This window comes from Cebidichthys violaceus, unplaced genomic scaffold, assembly GCF_023349555.1.
Source record: "Cebidichthys violaceus isolate CVI_PGR_0920_01 unplaced genomic scaffold, fCebVio1.0.p SCAF_16, whole genome shotgun sequence".
NCBI lineage: Eukaryota > Metazoa > Chordata > Actinopteri > Perciformes > Stichaeidae > Cebidichthys > Cebidichthys violaceus.
In genome coordinates, this window is record NW_027176329.1 from 14,859,380 (window position 1) to 14,883,031 (window position 23,652).

At 39.7% G+C, this 23,652-nt stretch overlaps 1 protein-coding gene across 1 annotated transcript in view; it reads right to left on the reverse strand.

The window, feature by feature from the left end:
- Positions 1–23,652, reverse strand: part of grin2da (glutamate receptor, ionotropic, N-methyl D-aspartate 2D, a) — a 121,699-nt gene that overhangs the window by 44,289 nt on the left and 53,758 nt on the right. The window contains exons 6-9 of the mRNA XM_068711471.1: positions 23,080–23,194; positions 12,589–12,794; positions 9,480–9,648; positions 3,794–3,947 (exon numbers count right to left, since the gene is read on the reverse strand). Of these exons, the coding sequence (XP_068567572.1) occupies positions 3,794–3,947; positions 9,480–9,648; positions 12,589–12,794; positions 23,080–23,194 (644 nt within the window). The remainder of the gene's footprint in view (positions 1–3,793; positions 3,948–9,479; positions 9,649–12,588; positions 12,795–23,079; positions 23,195–23,652) is intronic.

The following is a 23,652-nucleotide window of genomic DNA, read 5'->3' on the forward strand; positions in this document are numbered from 1 at the left end:
ACGTACAGACAGACAGACGTACAGACAGACGTACAGACAGACAGACGTACAGACAGACAGACGTACAGACAGACGTACAGACAGAAAGACAGACGGATGTACAGACGGACGTACAGACAGACAGACGTACAGACAGACGTAAAGATAGACAGACGTACAGACAGACGTACAGACAGACAGACGGACAGACGTACAGACAGACAGATGGACGTACAGACAGACGTACAGACGTACGGACAGACAAACGGACGTACATACAGACAGACGTACAGACAGAAATACAGACAGACGTACAGACGTACAGACAGACGGACAACCAACCGTAAAACAAAATGCCAAGATGATGTTTTGATATTCAACATACGTTTAGATAGTATATCGTTCGTTAATAGTATATATGAAGTATCTCATACTAGTCTGACACTAAGAATATTCACTTTTTTGCTCTATTTATCTACACAATATGAACGTGGCTGATCCATCAGGGGAAACTGGGTCATTCGTAATTCTGATCGCACTGCTAGGTGCTAACAAGTCATTTTACCTTATCCTCTCATCTGGCCCACACAATACACACACACACACACACACACACACACAGAGCAGCATGTCAACCAGCCTCTGCTCAGATTAAAACATCTGACCGACTGAAAATGTCTGAAGCAGCTCTATCGCTCGTTTTATCAAAAGCATTCAACCTCACCCTCACTCTTTTGTGTTTGGTTTATATCTGTACATGACGAGACTTTCTCTCTCTCACACACACACATATTCTTTATCCTCCTCTCTCTCTCTCTTTTGTTTTAATTTCTCTCTCCTCCAGCTCTCTCCCTCAGTCATCTCTCCATCTCTTCATGCTTGGAAATGTCTGGAATTAGTCTAAGAAGATTTGTAAATTAAGAGGTCTTATCTTAGTAGAGGCCGGCTTTGAATGAGACGTATACTTAAATGAGAATGAAAAAAGAAAAAAGCTCCACTGTGGGGCTTCATTTGGATGCTGAGAATATCAAATCAAAAGTCCAGATTGGCAGCTTTGAGTTGAGATGCAAAGCCTCGAGTGTGAACCTTTTTTTTCAAGTGGGAGACAAAAGCTCATCAGAACTGAAGGCCTGTTACATAATGGAGGATCATTTACAACAGGGTTATGTAAGCTATCAGCGCTGTTGTTGGACACTAGTCTACCCATTCAAAGGCCTACGTCTTCAGAACAAAGGGGAATCGTATCTCTAACACTTCAACACTGCTGAATAACAGCTATTGATGTAGAATTCTTCCATTTTGTGGGTCCATTTTGCAGACAAGCACTAACAAGAAGTGTATCTGTACATGTTTATTCTCCGTCCCCAAAAAGCACATATGAGAAAATCCTTTGATTTTTTTAACCATGTACTTTTTCTGTTCATTGTTCACCGTTTCTGAAAACACAAACAGAGAGCAGAACCTCCAACAATGTGTTGTGTAGAGAATGCCGGGCCCTTACGAGTGATTCAGATATTGGTATTTTTGTCAAATACAGATATGCAATGATGATGTCTGGGTAATATATGTCGTCCAAATGTCAGTGTTGGACAAGATAATATGATGATGATGTGTGTGTGTGTGTGTGTGTGTGTGTGTGTGTGTGTGTGTGTGTGTGTGTTTGCTTCAAAGCCAGCATCCACTTGGGCCAGTCATTAAAGTGTGCCGTTGGGGGTTAAGTGCTTTGCATAAGTGCACTCTTAGGTGATAATGAGAGGGGAGGCAAGTGTTGGTCTTTGATCGAACTGGCAACTTTTCAGACACAAGTATTGACGTCATGCATTTTAATCTGCCTCTCTCGGCCACAATCAGCTCACACGGTGCCGATCGACCGGCGACTATGTGGATGCTCCCACTGGAAGCACTGAAACCCAGATGGGTTTTGTCCAGATTCCAATAAAGTTTATTACAGAGCCGCAGATGGCGGGACAATATGGTCCGTCTGGTTCGCGGTTCTATATCACAGTAATGTTGAGACTGTTGTGGCCACAACATGTGAAAAACTGCACCAGTATCATTAAAATAAGCTCAGTTCATAATCTTTTGACAGCATGTTGGGTAATCGGACCTGGAACTGCACAAATTACAGACAGACGACCAAAGTCTTCGCCAGAATTCCAATCGATCTTTGAATGTTTAGGCAATTAATCAGGCATCATGACCCTCAAACAACAACAACTGGTCCGGTAGAAACTTATTTTGTTTCTACAGTTATTCGGGGGCTAGAATCTAAGAAGCTAAGAAAAGGTATAAGCCTGTTCTTGTTGTCAAGCAACAATCAAGAGGCCGAAGATAGAGGATCTGAGGGAGCCAGCAGGCACATATGTCTTCACCATGTTAGACAGATAAGACGGGGCAAAGCCATTCAGTGATTTTAAAAACCAATTAAAGATTTTTTTTAATCAATTCTGTGACAGACGGGTAACTAATGTAAAGATCTTAAGATTGGGGTCTGGTTTTCTTCATAACACGTGCTTCTGTGATCTGTAGGAGACCGATCAAAATAAGTCCTTTAGACTACGTCATTGATTGATATCTACTGTATAACCAAAGATAGCTTATAGGTTTTTCTTTCATGCACTGCTCTGAAAAAAAAGCGCATTGTTAGAAACCTGCTTAATTTAATGTAATAGATGATTTCTGGCTTGTAAATGTTCATAACACCTCCAATAGTCCTTTCAGAGCATAATTAATAAATAATCTGTTCTGTGTGACCTGTAGTCATGAATGATCACCTCATTAGGACTTTAATCTTTACAGCCTTTGCTTCGATAGAATTAGTACATTTTACAAATTAAGTCAAACCCCAATGCCTGAAGGTGTTTATGTTTTTTGTAATGATTAGAGTTCGTTCCCCAGATATTGATATTCAAGAGGTTGTGGATGTTTTTCTTTTTGCGTGTGTGTGTGTGGTTGGTTTAGTTTGTTTTGCCGTGTTGTCGTAAACTAAAAAGCCCTTGGTTCCTGTAAACATTTGGGCAATACAATGGATTTAAGGAATTTCCCACAGCAGCAGTAAAATAACAGCAGGTCGATACTTTGGAATCTCTGTATTCTTCAACATCATCCCTCAGTAATACACAGCCGCTACGCCACTGTAGCTTCTCGTTGACTCAGCAACGGGTTATGTTTCCATTTTATTAGTAAAACTGTCTCCAGTTTGTGAGATATTCCACAAAAAGTTTTGACCAGATAACCAAAACCTGCGTGAGAGAATAAGATCACAACAATGACGGAAATAAAACAGTGAAATTCCCTTTTGGTTTGATTCGGAAACACAAACAGTAAGTAGGACAGAGAGAGAGAGCACAACATGTAAATGAAGTACTGTAGCTGGGACAGCCCGGTGGGTTTAACATAAATAAAAATACACCTTGAATTTAAATATATGTTCTTTATGCTTTATGTTGGATGTCTTTTATTGGACTTTGTTTATAGGCAGCAGTTGATTTGCGTCTAAAGCCCACTTTTGGAGAATATGAATAAACTTTTTTTTTTTATGGCTTATCCTCGCTGTTTATAGTTGTGCCTGAAGAATAAACACCAACACTCACACATACAGTATAATCCAAGGATTTTAGATACTACAAGCTCATAAGCTGCAAGCAGAATGTCAGGGTTTTTGGCTTTTCGTTCTCTGCTGAGTTCCTCTCCGTCAGTAATCGAGCTGTCATACAAATAGACTGACTTGAGTTGACTTTTTGCTCCTATTCGTAGAGTAAAAGACTTTCTGGGAATAATAATCAAGTGCATTTAACTCAAGACAACAACTCACCGAGGAAAGCAGAAGGCGACACGGTGCCGTTGCTGCGAGAAACCATGACGCTGATGCCGGTCTCCACGAACGGAACGGAGAACTCTACGACCTCGGACCTCTCTTCGTTAATGGTCAGAGAACCGATGGCCATGTCAGCTCTGTTGGACACCACCTGGAAAACAGGACGCATGTCGTTAGTCGGATTGTGTGTGTCTGACGAGTTAAAAACGCTCAAAAACCTTTGAAAAAAATGGATGAAACGGATATTTTTTACCAAACAAGAAAATAAGCTGTTTATTTAAATTAGATTTCATGAGTTCAAATCCCTGCTCTTGATCCTGTATCAACTTTGTTCCTCCTCTCTTTGTATGTGCTGTATTCCTTCTCATTTAATTGTTGGAAAACATAACATTTGTGAACTATAGACCCTTCTACAAAAAGTTGCCTTAAGACTCCGTGCATAGAAGCACAGAGTCTTTGAAAATAAGAATCCAAAGCTTCAGTTCATAGGCTTTGTCAGTGATGTAATTTCCACTGAGTTGTCTTTTGTCTCCGCATGCGGCATGAAACTGGGCTGCGTTCCTCCTCAGAGCTCTGCCGACTGCTGTAAATTAGACTCAGGTGGTCAGAAGGTGAGAAGGTGAGGGGATTCACAGCTCTGTTGTGTTTCACCTGGCAGGAAACAGAGGTTACTTGACTGCAGCCGAGGGATTGTGGAGGTCAGAGCAGCTGGCTGCTGACGGGCAGTTCATCAGTCTCGAGTCTTGGCTTAACCCCAAAAGTCTGTGAAGACAAAAGCTCAGCGGTCCCTGACTAGACACCAATGAGACGCCGTTCACCAGGCTCTTGAAGTCACAATCCTTAAAGTCCTCTTCCTCTTTCTCTGTTGACATCTTAAGTGTTCAACGCTCAATTGTTTTCACCTGTCAATCAAAGAGCAGCGGCAGCGTGGTTATGTCTTTTTCTGTTGATAGATTTAGGGATTCTTCTACATTCAGCCATGGTTAAACCATAAGTTAAACCAGATATGTCTGTAAAATCGAAATATAGTGACAACAGATTATAGAGGGCCAAAACTGTGTAGACGTTCTTAAGCAGCGCTCTGCAATGCCCGCTTATTCTGTTCAATGCCAAGTTACTGTTGCCACAAACAGGAGATACATCACTTTCTGGTTAAAACCCAACCAACCAATGATCTAGACTGTTACATCAAAGTTTATTCTGCGAAGATTTAGTCAACTTTTTTTTTTTTTTTTTTTTTTAAGTTCTGTCTTTTGTTTGGCAGATTTACATGCTGCTGGGAATCTCTGAAATCTGAGTTTTGAGTTTGCCGCTGAAAATTGTTCTAAATACAACGTTTCATTTAATCCGGAAAACTAGAAGCAAGCAACGTAAAAATGGATAATGACCAATTTGGTTCTCTCTTACGTTAAAATGTTGGCAGCTGACCATCATGGATCTCTGAGCTTTTAATGCATTTAGCTGGAGACTTAATTACATGATATTATTAAACACAACTGTGAGAGATAACCTTTACCAAACATGTTTCAAGTCTCAGCATATCATGTCATAATTTACATCATAATGAATTATAATAATTTACCATAATGCAATCATGAAAGGAATGTGAATTATTAATGGATGACTGAAAGGCAGGAATATGATTGAGTGTAAGTAAATGTGCTGCTGAATCGTGTGCTCAGCCAACCTTCTCTGGATGAATACAAAGAGAAAGTGATGAAGATTACTTTGTAAAATAGATAGTTTGTCTTTGAAGCCTTTTTAAAGTTCATTCCTGCAGGAGGTTGATAACGCACACATATTAAACTTTGATACTCTGTGATTGGCTCTGCATGTCAAGATCAATCAATCTATCATAATTATTCCATTCAATTCAACTAGGTAATTTGAAATATCTGAAATGTCTGAAAGCAACACCTGTGACGCTCCTGTTTAGTGAGTGCTTAATTGCTGCACAGACTTCATATTGGGAACAGAAAATATTATACCAGGATGATTCAGCTGAGGATGAGAAAATGTAAAAAATGACGTAGAAAATTACTGCCTGATTGGAAGGCATTCATGTAAAGAAGGAGGACAAAAACTGCGATGCTGAATGACATTTAGAAAAAAAATAGCGGAAGTGATTGTCCAAGTGGGGCTTTCACTGAAGGCACAAGGACAAAGGACAGGCCTCAGGACAGTGGACACGTTGGCCTTGGTGATGTTTTGCTTGTGAGAGGAGTTTAGTTAATCGAATAAAAAATCAGCGGCGGCTAGTTACTCAAAACATTGGGGAGGACAGGAGGAAAACCAACCCACAGGGTCATGTTATTTTACACTCGTTGGCTACTTATGCAAAATGAAGGGCTAGGGTTAAAAAATATTGAATTAACAATACCGAGATCTGGTTATAGTCTATCTCAACCACTGGTTTTGGTAAAAAACGAAAAAAACTAGTCCTGCAGGTAGCAGGAAGCAACCAAGAACAGGGCAATGTGAGATGCAACAGTTTGCACATAAACTCAGCTGTCCCCTGTGCACACATACACATTCTGCTGCAATAATTAAGCAACTTAATGAGTTACTGACAGAAGCTGGGCAGGAGGCAGCTGGAGACCGAGAGAGCGAAACAGAGAGAGAGAGAGAGAGAGAGAGAGAGAGAGAGAGAGAGAGAGAGAGAGAGAGAGAGAGAGAGAGAGAGCACCTGCATCTCTGAGGCCTCTCTGAGACAGAACGACATCTGGACTGTTAGCAAATACTGACATTGTCAGTGTTTGGTTATTGCTAACACACACGTGCACCCACCAACACGCATATACACACTCATAGATATATGAGTATATGAGTATGCACGTATCCATTGTGTGTGACTCTGTAAAACCTTGAAGCTGGATTTACACTATCATGCTTAAGCTATATACACATGGGACGAGTATTTGTCATTTACAAATTTCCCCCAAATCAGTTTTCATGCAGATCATTCGCACTGAATAAGTGAAGCTTGTGTTTTACTCAAATTGTCGGATATCATACCCCCCTCCACTATGTGTTCCAGGTCGTTCACGGACCTCTCTGAACCACAGAACCAGAGATCCGTTGGCTCTTTCACTGAGCTGTCTGTTGCTGGTACTGCTGTTGTTGTTGTTGAGTTTAACTAGTGAAACTCTGTGTTTTTTGCACATTGATACAGCTCTGTTAACCCATTCTTTATCATTGTTGGTTTTGGTCATTTTAAGGAGCCTTAAGGGGTTCTTTGCCATTTGTTCTGCCCTCCCCTTTTCTCCCCTTATCTCTGATGAGATAGAAAGCTTTGCATTGTTTTTTTGTTTGATTTGGCAGACTAAGTGAGTTTTGATTTTCTACTTAGTGTGGGCTGTTTATCTATTATTTTACCCTTGGAGACTCTGACGACTTTGTTTTTTTGCTTCCATTTCTGGTATGTTTGTTTGTTTCTCTGTTAATAATTTTCATATAAATAAATGTTATTTATTGTTGCAACTAAAGTGCCTCAGCAGCCTTTCCTTGTTGTTTTAGTCCCAGTTTGGCAAAGGTTGGGTAAACTTGTTATTTTACTTCCTGTGTTTCCCTAGCCATGAATTTAAAGTTGTAATACACACACACACACACACACACACACACACACTCAAAATTCCAACCGAATACTGGGGTTATGGTGACTAAGGAGAAATATGGAGATTGGTCAGCTCAGGCTGCTTTTCTCCTGTAAGACTGCGACATCTTCTCCTTTTCAGTGACACAAGAAATGCTGTATTTTGTGATCTTGCACATACATTCATAGGGAATGAAATAAACCAGATTATACGGTTATTAATGCTTGCACAGCAAAGGTTTCCTATCAGTAAAAAGCTAGAAAAGACAATAAAGAAATTATTCAAACACAGCACATTTGTGTTAAGAAAAAGTGCAGTTTGGCCTCAAAATGTTTGACATGTGGTGCTGTGAAATCTGATTCCAAACATCACATTTAAATACATTAATGTAAATATATATATATTGATCACAAGTAAAAATCCACCTTTGCACACCTACATTTCTACTTCTATTTGTCTTCCCTCTTGCAGTACTCCCCTAGACCTGTCAACACACTGGGGCGATGATGAGATGTTTCCCAATGTGTCATTTTCCGAACAGTACCAATAAAACGAGTCTGAAATTGACCATAAAACTTATAATATATAAAATAAAAGAAGTGAGCACCGGGGAAAAAAAAATGCCCTCACTTTCATAAAGGTCCTCACAAAGTTAGAAGTACAAGATCACGCAAACACACACACGCACATTCTGTGATCATTTGCATCCCCTGTCTAGCTCTGTGTTAAACCAACTTCATTAATCCAGCCACCAGAGGGGGATTGGCATCATGGAAACAGCAGTATCTGCCAACACACACACACACACACACACACACACACACACACACACACACACACACACACACACACACACACACACACCATGTACAAACAGTCTCACAGTCTGTGTTGTCCTTTCTCACTCTCCGTTTCTCCAGCACTAATCTTCCTGACAGGCTACCTCCATATTTCCTCTTTTCTTCTTCGATTTGGGTCCAATCCTCTCTTGCTGGGTCACGTTTTAAAGGATTTGAGACGGGATAAAAAGAATTTCACAGGAGCCCTAAAATCAAACCCCCTTTTTGTAAATACAACAAAATAAAAGAAAAAAAAAGATAATAAGAATAAACAACGATGCTACTGTACAGGACAGATGGAGAATTACATACGTAGCTAAAATATCTCACTGAGACGCACTCAAAAGAAAGTGGTCACGGTGTGTTTGTGAACTGTGCTGCTAAACGTTTGAGTAAACAACTCTCAGAGGAAATGCAGTCAGCAAGCTGCTCCAAGTCTCAACCGAACACGTATTTTTATAAACTTGCATTTAATGTCCCACCCATGTGGCTGTCACTGTGATGTTTATTTTTGTGCTGCACTTTTTATTATTGCTTATGAATGTTTCATGCGTGGAATTGTTTTTGTACGTTTTATCTTTTTTGGTGATTCAAAGGAATAGTTGAACATTTTTGGAAAAACCCTTATTTGCTTTGTTTCAGAAAGCTTCATGGAGGTGATGGAGCCAGACAAGGTACGCCTATCTTAAGACAGAGAATCAGCTCGTCGTTTTACATTAAACATTACATTTTACATAAATAAACAAGATGCAACTTTCAAATATGGTAGATATGTTGGTAGGCAAATTTTTTTCATATTGGACAAATCCAGGCTAGCTGTTTTCCATGCTTCCAGTCGTTATGCTAAGCTAAATTAACCACACCCTGGCTCCAACTCCGGACTTAACACACAGACTTATAATGATCTCCTCACTGCATTTGCAAAAATGTTGACTATTTCTTGAAGGAATCTGGTACTTTTAGGTGACTTTTAATCATCTGTGCAATTAATCGTAAAGGTTTAAAAATGTTGAAGTCATCCTCAAAGTAGCTTTATAGTGGCTACATTTGTTGCTTTTTAGTTACAATGCTAAATTGCTAGCCATGCTAGCCACCTTTGGAACAGAGAAATGGTACATGTAGCACTGAACACAAGATTAAACATACAAAAAACCCACTGATAGTCTTTTTTTTCTTACTGAACTGGAAAGTTCACCAACAAGCCAATGTTCCACTCATACAATAATTGTAGATTGTAGACAAACTCCTCACCTCTCCGACCATGCCGTTCCACTCCCCGTCAATGTTCTTCCCATGCCTCCCATTGGTCACCAGGTAAAGGTCATAAGTGAAACCCACTATTTTGGCCAGTCGCTTGAGGACGTCGATGCAGAACCCTTTGCAGCAATGCTTCATGGGCCCGGTGCCATCCACCACCAAGCTGAAGAGATGATGTGAGAAAATAAACAGATGGGTGAGGGAGAGAAAATACTTTTCATGAGATTTTAAGATGTTTCATAAAGGACCTGGACTCGCTGCTTGGCTATTGTAGAAATTGGAAAAGAAGGAGAGTGTGCTGTTATATGGGACTGAACATATCTTTACAAACATTACCCTTCTTATATCACAGACCTCTTGGATGGCATCTAGAATTAGAATTTACAAAGATCTCTGAAAGCCTTTTTTTTTTCCTGTGAGGCTTTATCAAGTGAACACTTCACATCCAAGTGCATTTCGATCGCTGTCACTCAAGTAGCTGCTTTGCCCTCCATCAGCTGTCCATATCAAGTGCCCATTTGATGCACCCTGAGACACTTATGGCAACTATGGAAACCCCATGGCTCTGTTACCTAGCAACACAACTTGCCCAATTGTTTTTTTTTACTCAAGCCACGTTAAACGTACGAGGGTGAAAGACTTAACTCCTCTGTATTATTTGTATATTTTCGAAAATCCTTTCTACAAATTAAGTCTGGTCTTTACTTGGCAGACATTAAAAAGGAAATAGAAGTTGGGTCCTAGCCATACATTTATTCTCTGTGTATGTGAAAATAATTTTTACATTATTGACATAATGTTTAATTACACAAAATTATGTTTGGCAACACAATCGCTAAATGAAATATAATACATACATATATGCCCGAAAAAAATCTGCCAGCAGTTAGGGTGCCAACTAGCAAACAGATAATGTCACAGCAATGTTCACCACAGAATTGATATTTAATTTACCGTGGCATCACATTTAATTGATTTATAGACTTTTAACAGCTTATTAAACAAATATTTTTTCAAGCTGAAGTTCAGTTATTATGCAATAAGTGGCTGTCTACGATCAAGACATGTTGCATGCATGCGGTGGTTCTCATCAAAAGTGGGAAATATTCTGAGTAAAAGGCAGTTAAGTTTAAGTGCTTGGTTTTGCCCGAGTTAACAAACAAAACATGCCCTTGGTGGTAATGACGATTGAAAATAAAAGCATAAAACATCTTAGCCACCACACTGCAGCAACGAAATAAAAGTCAAAAAAGTGCATACGATATATGTGTAGAAGGGGGAGGAGAAAGACAAGCAAGTCAAAGTAGGTTGATTTACAAGAGAAACAACTTTCTCTCTCAGCCAATAAAATTGAAGGAGGATGAAGTCTTTATCTTCCCATTTGCCAGGTCATGTGCTGGCAGGAAGGAAGCTTATCTAGGATAGACCAGGAGCCCAGAGCTTGCAAACACACACACACACACACACACACACACACACACATACACACACACACACACACACACACACACACACACACACACACACACACACACTCTCTGTCTCTTTTCCTCCCCCTGACTTACTTTTGCCTCAAATGAACCGTATATGTACATGAAACAGGATAAACACCAATGAATGGTATATTGAATGCGACACATAATATCAGATAGTACAAATTCTCGGAACTCAGTATTGAATCTGTATTATGTATATATCATCTTTTAGGTCATATCATTTTATGCAACCCGGTCTCACCAAATGGCGGTATAGAAAGAGAGAAAGAAGATGGCTCATGGAGGGAGACAGGGGAGGTGGATGGGCCAAACAAACACAGGACTATCAACCAGGAGCCCTGTGTTCATCATGATTACATTTTACTCTGTTTACTTTCCTATTTTAAGCCAAACTTAGATGTATTTCCGAAACTTAGTCAGGGGTTTTGTTGCCTGAAGCTACCTGCATCCGTTTCATCGGAGCAACATAAAATGACACGTCAAAAAGCTTGTGTGTAAACTGGACTGAATCACTCTGCAGGTGCTGAAGTTACCAGGGTTTTTGTAGCGTTGGAAGGGATGCAGCAGGGATCTCTTGATTAAAAGACAATTAACCTTACTTTGCTGTGTGATTTCAAGTTTCTTTTATGGTTTTAATGAACAGCTGTAACAAAATTATGCCACGTTCTTAATTGCATGCTTTCAGGTGCCATATGACTTTTAATGCATCTATAGCTTCTGTGAGGAAATGCAATTTCCTCCCAGGGATAATTAGATTATTTTTTTCTTCAGGTCTAATCCTCCCTGCACACCAGCACCTGGAGATGGAAAAGATGTACTCTCTTGTTCATGGAAGCTTGGCCAGACATTTAAATTTCACAAGGGATCAGAGTCTGGACCCTTCTGGTTTCAGGATGGTCTCTATCTTACTACTTTTTTAAACTTTTCACTAAGGTTTATTGGCCGATAAGGAGTTAGAATGGAAACCCCTAGGAGACCAGCTCCTGTATAAAACTGCTTCAGTCCATTCTCAGATAGAGAATGTAACAAATCTATATTATCCTTATCCTCTCTGCCTATGGCCATAGTAAACTGCAGGTCATCCTGACCTGCCACTTTCTTTGGCGAATTACAAAAGTATATTTCAACTCCATTCACATTTTCTCATTTCTGGTTTTGTAATGCATAATGATTTTAAACATTTCCTCCTCTCTAAAAGAGTCAAATTAAACAATCAGAAAAAAAGACCACTCTATACCACTGTGGTGATGGAGGAAGTGTGGAGGTGTCATTTTGCTTTAATAGATTTAAAGGGCAAGCCAAAACATTTGAAAACTATGTTTGAAAAACCACACATTTATGGCACCAAAGCAGCTGCTGTATGCATATTGTCCTTATTCTAAGATGTTCTGGCACTAAGAATTATCTTTTTCTGTGACAATGTATATTTGGATATTATCTCGACTAAAATAAAACTTTTTAGTTTGTTAAAGTAACACAAATGTACAGACCAACTATTGAGAACTGAACCTCCGAGAGTTTGGATACAATACAAAATAAACAGAATGCAGCAGTGATTCACTGATTCAGAAGGATGTGTATCATTTCGCAGGGCTGTGGTGTGTTACCTTGTGTTGACGGGCATTCGACAGGGTACAGAGTCCCGGATACAGGAGCTGGTGCCCGGGTCGGCCGGCTCCACGATGACGAAGGGCCTCTCCTCCAAGGTGACCACTCGGAGGTGCTGTGAGTCATCCAGAGGCTTCAGGAAGGAGCCGTAACGAGACCAGGGATGGTAACGCAGGCGCAGGTGGCCGTTCTCCCACCAGCCAACCTGGATGGGAATAAACACAGATGCTCTTCAGCTCTTCTAATTGTTTTACAAGAAGCCGCTGATCACATTGTTTTCATCCACAACCCAGTGATTTGATGAATTAATGACACATATGATCAGTGTTGTGTTTTGGCCTGTCACCTAGTTAGTACGTTAACCATGGTACCAAGTGTGACAGCTAAGTATCTCTACCTTACTGCTAACACATCTGATTTGTATACAACCCAAAAAGCATGCACACAATTGGTCATTTGCATAGGTAGAAATAATTTTAAATGCTAGGTTACATATAAGCTCTGCTTCAACAAAAATGTTCAAACTACATTTCAATGTTTAGTTAGAACCTGCAACATATTGAATTATTGTCACGTAACGATGTCCAAAAATCTGGTTTTAGTTTTAGTTTTTTTATCTCACCTGCACAACTTGCTTCTTTTTTGTTGTTGTTTTGTTTCTGCTGCTTTCTTTTATTGTTAAAAAAAATGCATCTTATATCTCAAATCAACCATTCTTACTATTAGGAAAGCACATGCATCTAGCAAAAACTCACTTTTCCATTAAAAACGGATACTTCCTGGTTTGTGTCCAGAATGTCTCTTAGTGGTAGAAATCAGAAGTACAAAACAGTTATTTTGGGAGTCCAAGAATACTATTGATTCAAATGATTTGTCAAAAGAGTTCTGGAACTTGAGGTCATCCATGAGCACCAGTTGTTTGAATAGCTAAGTATGTTGGTTGCATGCAATTGCCTTTCTTGCTCCCCATGTGTCTATTGTGCAGTCTAATCATGGCCAAAGCCTCCTTTTGTGAAAATAACTCTATTATGTCTATAATTGGCTCCTTCAGAGTGTATCTGGCCTATTATGCTGCTTCTCCTGCTGATAACTCAGAACACAACCTGGAAAAGTGTGTTTTATGAGGTATCGCTGCCCATCCGGCTATTATTTCATTGATTATCACTGTTTTGAGACTTTTAATGGCTCACATTTCATGTTATTTGCTTCTTTTCTCTTTCTTCTATAGCTACGTGCTTTCTCTGCACAGTTATGGGTTATCAGGGAGATGTAAAGCAACAGCCTCGTAAGTCTTTGCATTGGTTGTGTTGTATAATGAGCAGTTTGTTCATTTTAACTGAGCTGAGTGTTTCCATACAGCAGCACGGTATTTGGGGCAGAGACTGAGACCAAATAGACAGTTTATAGTGTCACAGTGACCTACATGTGTAAACAAATCTGTTCATATCGACTGAGGAAGTCACTGGATGGATGTGCAGCGACAACACAGCAAATCTGGCTTTTTTATTTTGTCATCTTCTAGCTGTAGTGTCATATATTCAGACGGTATTTGCATATAGCCAATTCTCCTGTGATGGTGCCAGACGCGGCTGCTGGGATTTGTGAAAAATCATGCAAAGCCGCTCAAAACACACACACAGGTTTTGTCACTTGTGAGGACATTGTTTATAGTCTTATTAAAACCTTAGCTATATTCACTACATGCATATTCCCAGTTTTTGTTACTTAAACTTAATTCAACTAATTTATATCTCCTCACTAAAACTTAAAATCTATAACAAATGGTTAACCTTGAGGGGACCAGCTTTTTGATATGTCCCCACACTGTGACTGTGTGAGAAACATGTCTCCACAAACACACACATTTTTACTTACATTCTTTCTCATTGACATAATACAGTCCCTAAAACCTAATCCTCCTCTGAAGTTAACCAGATCCTCACTCCAACCTTATCCCTAAGCCTTAAACCTAAAATTAACAGTTAACCTTTTAGGGACCAGCATTTTGTTGCACCAACTATTAGTAAAATGAAATACTAAGTTTGTGTGTAAAGTTCATTCTAGTTTTTTTTAGGGTTAGGTTTATTTGGTGCAAATTCCTTTGATATAGAGGCATAAATCTCTATTTTCTAAACACTTAGGTCATCACTAAGTTGAGTTTGAAGTAGTCCCCATAATGTACTGTGGAGACGGATGTCCCCACAATGTGATGAATACAAGTTAATCACACACACAAAAGAACAGGCGCAAGCATAGTACCATACACTTTACAAGCAGAAATGCATTCACACAGAAACATACACAAATACACAAAACTAACAACTAGGCACAGAAATTACAAATATGTGCACTGACACACTCCCACAGTGTAATTCATAATTATTGGTTTTGTCCCCTCAGTGCATTAACACAAGGACCAGACATAAAAACAAGAGTAGGATGTGAATAGAAAATGTGCAGCACCTGGCTCTATGGACCAACCTCGCTCACTGTATTCTTTATGTAATTTCCAGTGCCTCTTTTTTACACTGCTCTTTTCTCTCACCCTCTATGTTGCATAAATAAAAATAGCTAGACCCTACAGTTCATTATGGAACAAAATAACAAGTTGCTCTTCAACGCGCATTTGTCCTCCAGTTCACCCCTCTATCATGTTTCGCATTAACTGAAGTAAATGCTTTCTGCCGCTCTTTAAACACAAAACACAACCAACAAAAAAAGACATTTATATGCAGACACACATCCACACACACACACACACACACACACACACACACACACACACACACACACTGCTCAGACAGGGGCTGGATCCCTGGATTGTCAGCCCAGCAGAAGGCATGGATGGAGTATTATTTGGTATTTTGTCCCTCTGTTACCATGGAGCTCAGACAGACCTTTGGATTTGTTATCAAAATTGTATGAGACTCACTGACAACAGCAACACTAAACCCAACTTAATGTAAAAAGTTGAGTTCATATTCACATCTTACAAACAACACAGATTCTATAGAATGTGTATTGCCTGACTTACACAAATGCTTGCATTAAAAAAATCTACTGCAACACATACAGAGATGTAATTTTGGTATTCACTGCAATCCCCTCCGTCTAGAAGAAATGGATCTGAGTCAATCATTTTTTGTATCATCGTGTCTATATTTGACATTTTCATTACAATCAATAATCTGAGGAGCACTGCTCAGCGGACTCGATAGTTTGGGTTGCACTACTTGGATGAATCAATATTTCAACGTGCATTCTTCCAAAATCAAGACTCTGTTGTGGACAGACTTGAAAAATAACTACATTTGTAGTCATTGCTTTCTGATCTGCCACCCCCCCCTCCTTTCAAAATGCTGACATTAATTACCCCAAAGCAACCAATAGCTGCTTTACAGAATATTTTATTTCACATCTATTTTTCTTTGCCTGTTCAGTCTGGCTTTTGCGGCTCATTGTAACGCAGCTCCTCTTCTGTTCATTACAAACAAATCACCGCTGCTGCTGCTGCAAAGGTAAAACTCATAACTCTCTGAGAACCAGAGGACCTTTTCATACAAAGACCAAACACTTGATGACAATAGCAATTGTAAAAAAAAACTGTTCTATCCCAGGGATAGGCTGATTCACTGTTGATGTGGTTTTCTTCTAAAAGATAGCAAAAACACTGTGATTTGTAAAAAAAATGTTGATACAAACTTTGTAACTTCAGGAGACCCTGAAGTGCGCACTAAAATTAGTCTATGTATCACTTTTTTGTTAACATATCATATTATTGTGTATTTGGCTGATACATTCTACTCACTTTGGCCTTCTTTAATCTTTAGTATCGAGTATAAAGTTGCATTCATTTTGTAGATATTGTTTTTTAAATATGTATTATTGTTGAACCTTTTGCTGTCTGGACTTTCTGTCTGTTTCTCCATGGTGCTTTTCAGTTGTGTCATTATTTATTTTGGTCAGACTTGCTCTGTCCTGGCTTCTGTTCTGTTTCCCAATGATGGATCCGCAGATGATTCAAGGCTCTTTAAGTACCAACACAACAAAAAATTTAACTAGTTATTTCCTCAAATGCTAAAAAGTTACTACTCTAAAAAATCCAGAGGGGGAGAAGGATTGGTCGTTGCGGCCCAAAAGTTCTTCCAACAGAAAAGATGAAACTACAGCCTCACTTAGAATAATTATTGAAGGACTGGCGGACATATTATGGACAGTGAAACACTGATGGGCGTGCATTCATCCATGCGACTTCTTCCAGCAGTGGATTCATTACTACTTTTGAGTGATTTCTGCCTCTATTTTCACTCTGCCAGTCAGTTCTGTGAGTGCAAAACAGCTGTAAAGTGTAGTAAACAACTGGAGTACAAAATTGGTTTCTGAGAAAAATAGCTCGTAAACTAGCTGCATGATGGAATACTTATAAACACATAAAAAATAATGGTGTCAACTCAACCGGAACAAATAAAGGTTGATGTTGGAGAAAAATAACATACAAGGCTCCGTGAAGTCTGTGGCTCCTGTGTGAACTCTCTTCACACTTGCTATCTCATATGTTCCTCATTTAGCAGTCACTGTGTCCTTCTGTAAGGGGCGATTGTATATCTTACTAAACGTCAAGATGACGTTTGCTTGTGCGGAAGGGGAGAAGAACGAGTTCAAGACATGCCACTAGCTTTATGCAAATGACTCTGTGCAAGCGCACTTGTGTGTTATCCGCAGTATAAAGATCAGAGACTCAGAAACAGACCTCTGAGCAGCCTTGATGCATGACTTGTATGTGTTTCAACTATGTCTCCTTCTTTGAAGAATAAATACCCTGTGATAATGACTTTTACGTCGGCCTCGAGTGAATTTCTCTAACAGTTGATTTTTTAAGGTTTGGTTTAATTAAATATAGTAGGCTGATACACACTGACTTTAAAAAGTTGTTCCTCATACAATGGTCAGTATGTTCATTCGAGCTGTCATCATTTCATTATTACTGTCACTACCAATATTATGGTCAAAATGATTCATTATTGTTTTATTGGCGCATTATCTACCAAATTTGAAAAAATAAATAATGCTATCAGTAAACTTGGTTTGCCGAAACAGGCGAGACACAAAGTAAACAATCACATTCAAAATAGGAGTGTAACAAGGTAGACATTACACCACTATATCTTTATATAGGAATTAGGTGTTTGCTGCTGCATTAATGCTCGGAATGTTGTATATTGCTCCTTTATGAGGCACTGGATTATTTACACAATTTTAACATATGATGTCATTATTCTATCTTTTGAATATCCCAGTTAACATCAATGCCAGTATATCAGGAGACCTGTAATATCCACACAATATATTGTTAGGTCCAGTTTAACTCATAGCTATTTTTAATACTTGAAAAAACTACTTCAATGAGCACCAAACATGGAAAGACTAAAAACTCAATGTCACTCGGACCGAGTTTAACATTTATTGTAATTAGAGGACCATGCTTTTGAAAGAAATCATACTTAATGCATATATATATATATATATATATATATATATATATATATATATATATATATATATATATATATATATATATAGTGTATTATGGATATTACATTTGTTAATGTAATACCAATTTAATTATACTGCCTACACTGCAACTTTATTTTTGTGATGTAATAAGAAGATAAGCAGCTAAATTGAATGTATGTCTGAGACAATGTCTGACCCCTTCTAATTATGTGTGTGATCATTGATTAATGTAACCATTATCAAGCTTCCTCATCAATCCTCTATTACCAACTTACTTGGTCTACATGATATTAAAGTACTTTTAAGCAGAATGTTTTATGTTGCGAGTTATTTGCTCGTAGAACAGTCTTCCATCGGACTAACAACAAACTTTCGGAATTGGTTCCGTGGATAATGGCGGCCTCTAAACCCACAGAAATGAGAGAAAAAGAACCGTGTCCTTCTCCAACCACTCGCAAAGCGTGAAATTCAACCATAGCTATACCGCCTAGCAAATAGCGTCTCAGTTTTCTCAAAGATCAGAGACAGACATTGCAATTAGTGCATAAAAAGGGGCAAACTGCACTCAGCTGAAAAACTTTATTGGCATGTTTGCGCTGTAATATCATAAGAATATTATCTTTTGTGAAGCGGACCTTGAGCGGTTGCTGCTGTGGTGCTGAAATCAATTCTGTGTGAATTTGCTTTGTCAGTTGGTTGGGAGTGAGGCCAGGAAGTCAGTTTTAAAGTCTTATCTTCTGTGAAGTACCTGCTGAATTATTGTAATCAATCAACAGCTCTTCCTGCAGATATAATGTAATTATTCTGTGTTGTGAGGCTGTAAAATTCTTATGGCACCTTTAAACTGAACTGGAATGGGATTCACCTTTGTGTGATTTAGGATTCCAGCTCTTCTGCCATGTTGATTATACATGTACTGAGGCTGTCTCGTCCTATTCACTCATTGATCCACTGTATACCTCCCTGTTTACGCTTTGGCTCAAAGAACAAACAAATGTAAGATGACTTGCGTTATCATTGCATCACATAAAACCTTCAGAAAACTCACCGAATGAGATGCTCACAAAGTGTGAAAAAAGGCTCAGTTGGCAGCAAAACAACAAAAATCAAACAACAGAAGAACCCCATCAATTCCAATATGATCTGCACTGAAGCGCAAATACGCATAATAACGATGACATGATTTGATGCAGAAAAAAATCCCATAAATTCCTGAAAACAACATCAAATGATACTTACGTAAAGGTTAAGAGTCAGTTAAGAGTTGGAAATGTATCTAAAAAGGTACATATCTTATTTTTGTAATGTTTTGCACGTGTTTGAACTGCCCTCGTGCTTTTTTTAAGCATCATGCATGGAACATTTAGCAAAACATCACTAATCATGCATCCATAAGCACATACATGTGTTGATAATTTGATATTGAAGATGCAATATATTGATGTCACTAAATAAATCCAATACATTCCACACAAATTATTCAATTTGCGTGCTGCTTGAAGTTTGAGGTGCAGCCAACAAGTCAGAAACAGGTTAATTGCAAAACCTGCTTGGTAATTACAAAAGTTCACAGAGTATATTCTTTGCCCAAAAGCAGGAACAAATCTCTCAGTGAATTTTCTGACTCTGAGACTCTCGATAAATACAGTCCCGGATCTCGCCACCAGCTCTACAGCCAGCTCGTGTTCTTCTGCCCCAAGGTTGCTGTGCTCGGCAAATATACTCCATGATTCAGTTCAGGAGAGGTTAATTCAGCAAATATCCGCCTAGGAAACTGGGATGTTCAGACAATTGTAGTTAGAGAGCGCCACTAGGCAGTTAAGGTCAAGTACTGGTCTCTGAGGGAGTTGCATTGACACGGTTTGTCCTTTGCTTGACCATTATGCGTCAGGTCAAAGCCCTCAAACAACAGTCACCTCAAGGAACCTTCAAGTCTTTGCTTATCGAGCCAACTGCTAAAAAACAATGAATTCTATATTTACAAAGGGATTTTTACATGTATTTTATATGTTTGTCGTACGTGTGCAGGTTAGTTGTGCCCACTGTTCTTCATTGTAGATATCTTTTATTATTATTATTGGACAAAGTTACTTGTAATTTGAGATAGGATGATTTGGTTTTATTGGACCTCTGGTAGCTGTCTCATGTTGTTTTGAAACTGAGATATCTGGTCTGATCTCAAGGCCTTTTTTAAGATCACTGATAACTAACATTTTGGTGCGAGTGAGAGTAAAACATAACTGTAAAGTTACGAGGGTAAAAAAACAAAACAAATCCCTAAATTTGAGGTAAAAAATATGCAAAAACGCTCCGTAGAGCTGAGTGGAACTGCACAGTCTGGTGATAATTCTCTGTGAGTTCGGTACTATAAGCGAACCCTTTCAACAGGAAATTGTTGATTCATTGAAATAGAAAACGTGTGCATGTGTTCATGAATGCCCTTGAGCAGTCTATGCAACAGATCAAGCACAGTGTGGAGTCATTTCCAGAGAGCGGCCATACATACTATAAAATTACTAAATATTGTGAAAGCCTTGTTTGAAACATGACACAGCTGAGCTGATGATTTCCTCCCGAGCTCCACCTGAACATCTGATACAACAGAGCAGCACAGGAGTCGTCCTTTGAGAGCTGCAGTGCAAACTAAACCCTTATATGTCAGTTTTTCTGTCGGCTGTAGCCAGTTTTTCTTCCTCTATCTTTTCCAAACTCCGTGGAGTACAGTAACCTGTCTCCTCTGTCAGTATCTCAGCCTTCATTCACTAAAAATCCAATACTGTAATGGTGAGACAAGGGTTAGAAAACGGTTCTATCGTTCCCACGGATGGAGCGGTGCTTCAGCTTGCTGCTTTTCGTAACGCTCTGCTCTTCTGTAAGGTTAACTACTGTCAGAAGAAGATCAGGCTGGATGTGTCGAACTCAAACACCAAAAGGCAGACAAGAGGAAGGCACAGAAGATTTAAAAACATGAATAAAATAACTGAATCTCCAAAAATAAATGCCCCTTGTTCAGCAATCAAATGATAAGCAGCAGCACTTGTATTTTTCATGAGCGCTGCCTATTTCTCCGCTTTTAAACAAAGTATTGTCAGTAACATTATTCACCCTGATCTGAATCTCGCTCTGAGGCTTGTTGTCTTCTGCAAAACAAGATTGGGTTGAGTTTCAGATTATATCATGCATGATGTATAAAGCTCTGCAACCCCCCGTTAAAAACTCCACCATTCAGTCCAAGGTTTTTAAGATGCAAATCACCAACAGCAAGGCAGAATTTAGTGGAAAAGTCCAGAGGGAGAAACATTATGCGGCACTGTCAAGTTAATGTGTTTTATCATGACTGTTGACAACTGAAAAAGGGGGATTTAGAGGCCTGCGCAGATCAAAGATTCACATGTGACACAGTAGGATTGAAACTGCTGGCAGAAGAAAAGCAAAATGAGATTCTGCAACTGACAGATTTGACATAAAAGTGTTGAGCTGTTGATGTTTAATGTTGCTGTGATGATACTTCATCCAATGTCTCATTCCTCACCAGGCGGCAACCTCCAGTTCTGAAAAGTGAAGCCAATGCGGAAGTGTCTAAATCTTGCATTCTTTCTAATCATCCATCAGGGGGCGACTCCTCTGATTGATTGGCGACTACGTCCACTTCTTATATACAAGAGTTCTGCTCTTTAGGTTTAAACCAAAAGTGGAAAAAGAGCATTATATCAATACCTGATTGGTCATCTTATTCCCAAACCATTAGCGATAATCTATACAGTATTTCTATAACAGCTTTAACTCATAAAGGAACGTTTTTCATTTGCTGTTGGAGCCTGGCTGCAGGATTAATGAGGTCCAACATGGGGGTTCAGGTCTGGCTTGAGTCAGCGGTCCAGTTCATCCCAGAGCTGTTAGATGGGGGTCAGGGCTGTGTGCAGGCCAGTCAAGTTCATCCACACCAAACTACATGTCTTACCTGGCTTTGAGCACAGGGACATTGGCATGTTAAAACAGGATATAGGCTCTTCCCCACACTCTTGCCACAATGTTGGAAGACATTTTTTTTCTTAAATATCATTGTATGTTGCAGCAGTGCAATTTAACTCAACTGGATGAACACCAAACCATTAAACCCAATAAGAAGCATACAGTGGACAGTGGTGTCCATGTACTTTTGGCCTCATTGCTTGCGTTGTAATTCAGTCTGCTAAGGCAGGCGTAGACCGTACAGAAATCCTGCCCATAGCACTGTATGACATAAGATACTTATTTCTTAAATCTTACTTAATGCAATCTAATCTGAATCCTTTATTCGTCGTTTGGGGCCGAGCTAAAATACACAGTACTGCACCTTTAAGAGGAAGTTTAGCATTGACGGAAGGTGAAGAAGTGCAAAGACTTTGAAATCCAAGGACTCACACTGATGCTGCACCGTTAGAGAAATGTGTTTCCTCTCTTTCAAAGGTTGATTTTTCCTTTTTCGTTATCATCCTTCGAATGGGGGGGGGGGGGGGGCAGGGGGAGTGCTTGAGTTTGCACTCGCCTGTAAACATATTGCGCCGTAAAAGGTCAGGAGCAAATGGAACACAGCGGGACAGAACAAAGAGGTTTACTTGTTTTTCTCGGGTCGAAGAGAGTCTCAAGGAATTGAAAGTGCCCTCTGAGGGCAGACCTTGGATTTGGTGCTATTACTGTACAACTGCTACACATGGCCCCTGATGGAGACGATATTGAACTGGGTGTTAGCGCTGGCTAACAAGGCCAACAAACCCAAAACGAAAGAGTGGAGGGAGAGTAGGGAGAGGGGAGGGGGGGGGGGGGGGGGGGGGGCCTCGGGGAGCTCTAATGAGATCTGAGAGAGACAGTGAGACAGCAGAAAGGTGAAGCCGAGCAGCGATGACTCAGCGTGTTTGATGGGCCATGAAATTGCGGTTAGCCTGTCTAGCCGCCGCGCTATGATAATTAGCAACTTTGCACAGCTGTGTACCGACCTCCTCCCAGCCTCTCCCATTGGTGTAGGAGATGACATCGAGCAGCGGGTTGGACAGGTAGCCATCGCTGTTGAAGGAATAATCCCGCCCACCGATGGATATGTTGGTGAAGTACCTGTGAGAGGAGACAGAAGAACACAGAGGGGACATAAGACATAGGATTCCCGGAGGCCGAGCAAGAGGCAAAGGATTTAGATGCAGCGGCGTTTTCAATGTGGTTATCAAGGCTCCATGTCCCAAAAAAGTAGTCACCTGTGGTTAAGTAATCTATATTCAACTAGTAATTTCTCTAATGGATATTTCTCATATTCATTCAGGCTACGCTTCCTTGCTCTCCCTTAACTTCCTTGCTCTCCCTTAACTTTCTTGCTCTAACTGAGACTTGGATCACACCAGAAAACACCACCAGACCCGCAGCTCTGTCAGATGTGTACTCTTTTTCTCACACTCCCAGAGCTGCGAGGCGGGGGTGGTGGTACTGGCCTGCTAATTTCCCCAAAATGGAAATACTCTCTTGTCTCTGTTCCTCAGTTCTCCCCGTCCTCTTTCGAATTTCATGCTGTTACTGTCACT